Here is a 6,438-nt window from a genome sequence, read left to right as displayed (position 1 = left end):
AGGAATAAAAGCCAGACACATTAATTAAAATTAATTGATATAAAGTTTTATGTAATCTACCTTACAGAAATAATTTTAAGAGGGATTTAATGAGAAAAATGCATTAAGTTAGACATTATTTCACTTTAGTAATATCTTTTGATGATAAAAAACATGAACGGCTCTTAAAACATTGAAATTTTGATATTAGTAAAATCAGCTTTCTTTACAAAGATAACTTGAACTAAAACATGACATATTAAATTAGTCTTCATGAATACAGCAGGATGTTCAATTTTTTTTTAAAATATTTTTTTAACACAAATTAAGGAGCCTTGTCTTTGTCCCTCCCCAAATTTAAGAGGTCTTGTTTTTGTCCCTACCATGGGACATCCTTCGTCTTTTGGAGCCCCTGCTATTAATTTATTTTGGAAGTTTTCAGCATTCTCTCATTTTTTAATTTCCATGCACAGATTCACATTAATCATAAAGGTAGGATGAAGATATTATATTTATCTATCTAAAAGATTTCAACAGAAAATCTTGGTTATAATTTTTGAATAGATTTTAGAATTCTATTCCCTTTTGCGCTTCAAATAAAGTATTTCTTTGAGTTCTTGGTCATCATCATCCATATCAAAACATTTTCATAGATTTAAAAAGAGAAAATCGGACTCAAACTGGTTAACATTTTGGCATGGTGGCGCCATGATTTCATCTCATATCCCCCACCCATGCTCACTGCAAATAGTTGCACTTACATGGACCCAGTACCACGGATCCAGGTTCTAAATTGATGATAAAATGGTCATGCATATCCTAGTTGGCAAACTTGTAACTCGGATTCGGATCAATAGATGATTGGATCATCGGGTCAGCGAGTTGATTTGCCAACTCAGTATCCAGTTTTAAAATAACCATAATATGAATCATTATAGCTGAATCGGGCGAGTCAGGGACAAGCCGGGTAGCAATCCGAGTCGAGTCGGCCGATTCCCTAGCCAACTTGGCTAGTTTGCCAACTATGCTGCAGACCACTGGCCCCAGCCATCAGGTGTGGGCTCGTGTAGGTCCGATCGTCAAGTGCCTTCTCTTCTTTAATAAAATGTAAAATCTAAAAGTTATTAGTTTTTTTTCCATAATTTCCCATATGTTGCTATAGTAAGCCCCCAAACACAATTGAAATGGGGACAATCTACACTGATATGGAAAGTCCAAATATCAGTAATGGATCCATCAATGTCAATAAAGAAGAAGCAGATATACCGATTGCTTGTCACAGTGGGGGGAATCAATTTGAAAAGAACCATAATCCTGATCCGACATATTCCAAAGGATTGAGAATGATAGCAAATCAACCATATTCTCGCATCCACGTCTGGCAACGAGCTAACCCAAAAAGATTAAAAAAATCTCAAAAGAGAAGACAGACTTGAGAACAAAGAGATGTTTGATTCTCATGGGCATTATCCTAATGCAGTATTGAGAGTAGAGCGAGGGGTTGTATTAAGAGACTGTTTGGCACCAGTAACAAATCGTTACTGTCCAGTAAAACTGCAGTTCTGTTTCATAAATCTGCTAAATGTTTAAGGCAAAATTGCTCAAGTATTAAACGACCTGTCAAGTGATTCAAGTGACACGGGTTCCCTCTTTCTCCTCCTTCGCAAAGACATGTTCAATCGTTCATTGGTGGGGTCAAGAGCATCCGAAAGAATAGACATCGACCGTGATCAGGGGAATGGAAGGAAGAAAACTGAGCCTCATGTATAGTTCTGAGAATCAAAAGAGGAAGGGGAGAATCTAGACCATGACTTTGGAAAGCTTGCTGATCATCTTATTGTCTTTTGACAGATTCGACCGCTTCACAAAACTCATATTAAGTACGTAGCCATTGTCCCCACGCAGAGAACCTCTCCTCTGTCTTTAGATGGATTCCCTCACTCCACATAAAGGCATGGACACCGTTCCCAAGCAGGGAATCGGCTCCCCACATCCTTGAGCTTTTTCATGGTGTCTCTCTCTCTCTCTCTCTCTCTGCAAAAAAAAAAAAAAGGTATGGTAGAAAAGGAAAACCACACGCCTAATGCATCGCTCTTTTCTTTTCACTTTTTTGGTGATGAGAAGTCACAACGCTCATGTCATTGCCCACTTCACGCCAATGGTGCGCTCCCATCTCCTACACAAGACGAACAAGATTACAGATAATACATTAAGGGTCTGTTCTCGTCATTCTCACTTTTTGGGTTGTCTCTATCCTTTTGCACAGTCTCCACTCGCGTTCTCTTCTCTCACAGAGGTTGAGATGTGCAAGCCATGGAAGAACAAGGACGCCGCGTCGTGTACGCAAGAACTCAGATAGAGCGAGAGTTGAAGTAGTTGAAGTCATGGTGCTGAGCCCCCAGCTGCTTCAGCCATGAACCGGCAGCACTCAAGAGAGCCACGAGCCTCTCCTGGTCTCTGCGATCGGGATTCAGCCACAGGTTCCCCTGCATCTTGTAGGTGGCTAGCCCGAACGGTGGAAGGGCGATTCCGTTCACTTCATCCTTGCATTTCCTCCCTTCCATCAAGTCCTCTGCCCCTGCATCCTTCTGGTCATTCTCGGTACCATCATCTGCTACACCCCACGAAAAAAATTCTATATTAAGAAAATGAATTGAGCGTGAATGCGAACATGATGACGATTAAGAAAGCCATCAAGATTCAGACCCTCTAGTTCAGCAGAAAAAAGAACAGAGAAACTTGCTAAGTCTGCCATCTAGAACAACTGACTCTTCTTGGTGGTTGCTGTCAAACCACAGCCATGTCCCAACCAGGAAGTAGGACACACACGGTAACAGCTCACATTAACCACATGATCCTCTAGTGAACTAGTCCAAACAAAAAACAAACTGACAGAACATTGGGGATATCTCCCCCCCTTTACTCCACCACCACTTCTCCTCTTAGTCATTTTCATATTTGCAAATTGAATCGTCTCATTTTTTCTCAAAAAGCTTGCTCGAGCACCTCATTTGACCAATCCAAACTCATTTTTTGGCATGTCATGAACCCTTCCAAAGAAACCTGTGAATGCCTTAGGTTGAGCTTCTTCTCAACGCAGGATCATTACCAAGTCATTACTGCACATGAGATGTGACGCCAATAATCGAAACTTTTAATTTCAACCGTCCCTTAAGAATCGAGTTGTTTGGCCGGCCACAAGTGAAGGGCTACCAAAACTGCCGAACGTCAAGGATTTCTCTCTGATGAGAGAAAAATCTTACCTTGAAAAGACGATGACAAAGTATGATAAGTAAGAAAGCACGCGGATAAATCCTTCACCGTCCTGCCTGTTGGTATGTGGTAAATGGGATACCTGAAATTCACAATTCAGACAACCACAGTTGCAACTTCCCATATTTCTGTTTTCAGAAGGGCTCAATTTCCACCACCAACCGAACGAAATATAAAGTAATTACAACTGCGAAAGAAGACAGAAAGGAAAAAGAGAAGGACTATACCAGGCAACAGCCATCCAACTAGCAGGAGAAAGTTCTATGCTCTTCAAAGACATCAATCCAGGAAAAACTTCAGCCAATTCATTTATCTGCAAAAATTATTGAAGGCAACTTATAATTCAACAAACAACAAGAAAGCAACTCTTTAAACAAAAACAGAGAGGCTACTCCTCCCCCTTTTCCTTTCCCTCTGCTCTGCACACCTTGTCCATGAGGGGGATCCTGCCATATGGAGCAGACCTTTCGAAGTACTCAAAGTAGAGGCAGCCCAGCCTACTATCCCTATCGCTCATGGGCCACAACCCAACTCCCTCCTGGTCGAAGCTTGAATCCTCAGAGGCCGCATCCCACGCCCCACCCCTCCCAGGGTTCGAATTGCTCAAACACCTCGAAATCTTCTCCCCCTCGCTGTCGTCGCTCCAGCAGTCGCTGTAAGAGTCCCGGTTGTCCAACTCCCCAAGATCGCTCTCCTCCCTCAAATTTCTGTAGCCCCAAAAGCAGGAAAGAACAACAAAAAAGAGAATATAGCAATCATGGAACCATTGCTATAAACTTAAACCAGGGAAACAATTTAAGTAATAACGAGAGGACTATGAATTCGGATTCAGACCTTAAAGTTGGAGAAGATTTACTGGTATAGATTTGGATGGCAGAGAGGTAAGGGACATAATATTGAACAACGGTTTCGCCGCTATTCAGGGCGATGGGGGTTCCTGCACCATAGGCGCTCCATTCGTTGTAGCGATCCCACAAGTCTCCCAGTGTGAAGTACTCGATCGTGTTCTTGTCGAGGGGATGCCACAGACGGTTGAAATCCCGAACACTCGTCTGAGTTGCCAGCGTCCCCACAGATAATGAAAATGAAAACGGAAAAAGAAATCCCATTAGGCCATAACTGAAGTCCTCCCACAAAAAGTAGGACAGAAAGTTTTGCTTTCTTTAGAAGAAGAAGAAGAATCACCTTTGGGAGGAGCTGAGGGGGGACGACGGGCGTGGTGCAATCGAGGAAGCACTCTAAATTTGATTGAACAGCAGAGGCGTGTCTACCGAAGCTCCCCATTTTCCTTCTTACTAATTCAACAAAGAGGAAGATAGAAGCGTAAGTGGGGAACTGCTTTCTCAATTCTGCTGTTAAAAACTTGTGATTCTAACACCAGGAGACACGCTTCTGCTTGTAGTGCACCTTTTTCGACGCCATTGGGTTTGCTCTTGAGAGAGCGAGACGGAGGGAGAGAGACAGAGGCGATCGATCTATATATGCCTGAGGAAAACAGAAGCCGCTGAATTTCGGTTTTTTGGAGTATTAACCGGAAACTGGCAGCTAAAAAAGAAGCTAATACCAAACGCCGTATTGGTTCATGTGTGTGCCTGTCGCATACACGAAACGGGTAAAGAAGGAAAGGGAAAACGGAGTTCTTTCTTTCTATTGGAATCTCCTCTCCATTGATTATCTCCCCTGCTTCTATTACTCGTTCTTATTGGAATTAGTTGCAATTAATTAATCCAGCAATCACATGTGAACCGACGATTACCTGTTCTAAAACGCAAAGGAAACAATGGGGAAGAGAGAGGTCTTCCCGTTCCTGCTTATGTGGTTCACTTTTCTTTCTCCTTAGCGGAAACGGAGGTGCATGTGCGTTTGCGGCTAATGGTTAAACGGCGTGAAACAAGTCGGGAAAGTAAACTGTTCGAATTCCATTATCCAAGAAACTGGAAATCCTACCCAGTCCGAATTTGATAAAGCAAGCAGAAATTAATCTCTCAAACTTTAAGTTAAAACCATTTGTATTCCTACACGTTCGACATGTATCATCAGAACTATGTGGCACCACCTTGTCCTTTTAGCAACGTTTCAGTCTCTAAGGCTAATAACAGCCATCGTCTTGCTTTGTGGAAACTGTCAAGAACAGTTTGAAATGACAGTTTTGTCTTATGAAACACATTCAAGATGTCAGTTTGGCTACGGAATGAACTAACAAGCGCAGCCAACATTTATCTTCTAAAATAAAGCTCCTCGTGGTCTGTTTTCCCCGTAACTTCTTTATTGATATTACATTAACTAGAAACTTTTCTTTTACAAGGAAGTACTTTGAGAGAAGAAAAACACGAATGAGCCCAGACATAAGCCCCACGAAGAATCTTCAAGTCAATAATACTCTTCGCATTTCCATCAAATGTGAATTGTGTGAACACTTTTACTAGTGCGCATTATTAAGGTTGTAACAAAGATGTAGTTTCAAAAAATTGTAAGAAAACAATGTTTTTTGCAATGTAAACCAGCCAAATATTGTGCCCTTCCCTACGGTTCTTACTGTCGCGGTCATCATCAAGATCCTGGTTTTGTTTAATGGCGGCTGATCAGTTGTCTTTTTATTGTGGTTGCTGACTCGTCAATTACACATTGCACAGAAGGTCCACTCACCAGGACTGGACACGTGAAGCTGCCCTTTCCCGTAACGGATTTCCGTGGTTGGCAGCCGTTTCAAAAGTGTTTAATTTTGATCTAAAGTTGAAAGATTTAGTGACGGATGACCTCAATGCCGTTTTGTAAGGCCATGGGCGGTGGTGGGGGATGTGCGTTCAAAATTTTACGGCGATCCTCGGCCGTCATCGCCGACGGAAGCAATCAGCATGGCTGTTGGCTGGATTCTGAAATTGCCCGATGCGAAACCATTTCGCCGAAAGCGGTTTGTGGCCACTACCACCTCCTCCGGCAGCCGACGCCTGCCGGAAAGGTATAAAACTAAATCCACTGGAGATCAGATACAGTCGGATATTTTACAGCCAAAGAAATTAAAATCTGAAACCATATCCTAATCGTTTACATCTCTGTGCTTTCCATAGTCTAAGAGCATGGGATAACGATGCATTAATCTCTCCCTCTATCTGATCTATCTTTTGAATGAAAAGTAAATGATGGCTAGGCTATGCTTCTGGACTTGTTGAAATTGGACTTTTCATG

The 6,438-nt window shown here is 42.1% G+C and overlaps 1 protein-coding gene across 3 annotated transcripts; it reads right to left on the bottom strand.

Moving 5' to 3' along the window:
* Window positions 1-2,038: 2,038 nt before the first annotated feature.
* LOC116249183 (uncharacterized) lies at window positions 2,039-5,027 on the bottom strand. 3 transcript variants are annotated; one of them, XM_031622363.2, is made up of 7 exons: window positions 5,009-5,027; window positions 4,438-4,547; window positions 4,087-4,304; window positions 3,680-3,959; window positions 3,480-3,565; window positions 3,243-3,334; window positions 2,039-2,593 (listed from the first exon to the last, which is right to left on the bottom strand). In XM_031622363.2, exons 2-7 carry the CDS (start codon window positions 4,534-4,536, stop codon window positions 2,331-2,333), a joined length of 1,038 nt encoding a protein of 345 aa, XP_031478223.1. In that variant the 5' UTR covers window positions 4,537-4,547; window positions 5,009-5,027; the 3' UTR covers window positions 2,039-2,330. The 3 variants fall into 3 exon arrangements, with proteins under 3 accessions (XP_031478223.1, XP_031478222.1, XP_031478224.1); XM_031622362.2 differs by lacking the exon at window positions 5,009-5,027 and adding an exon at window positions 4,660-4,946; XM_031622364.2 differs by lacking the exon at window positions 5,009-5,027 and having other exon boundaries at window positions 2,039-2,590; window positions 4,438-4,938.
* Window positions 5,028-6,438: the final 1,411 nt, after the last annotated feature.

This window comes from Nymphaea colorata, chromosome 2 (assembly GCF_008831285.2).
Source record: "Nymphaea colorata isolate Beijing-Zhang1983 chromosome 2, ASM883128v2, whole genome shotgun sequence".
NCBI classification, from domain to species: domain Eukaryota; kingdom Viridiplantae; phylum Streptophyta; class Magnoliopsida; order Nymphaeales; family Nymphaeaceae; genus Nymphaea; species Nymphaea colorata.
Note: the sequence above shows the minus strand (reverse complement) of the source record. Positions and strands in the feature narration are given on the sequence as shown.

Bases quoted from the DNA above. Each gene is read 5' to 3' on its own strand.
- LOC116249183 (XM_031622363.2), bottom strand. From the start codon at position 4,536: ATGGGGAGCTTCGGTAGACACGCCTCTGCTGTTCAATCAAATTTAGAG. The intron at 3,960-4,086 runs GTCTGAATCCGA...TTGGGGCTACAG, and splicing joins AAATCTTCTCCAACTTTAAG to AAATTTGAGGGAGGAGAGCG. The intron at 3,335-3,479 runs GTATAGTCCTTC...TGTGAATTTCAG, and splicing joins AGTTGGATGGCTGTTGCCTG to GTATCCCATTTACCACATAC.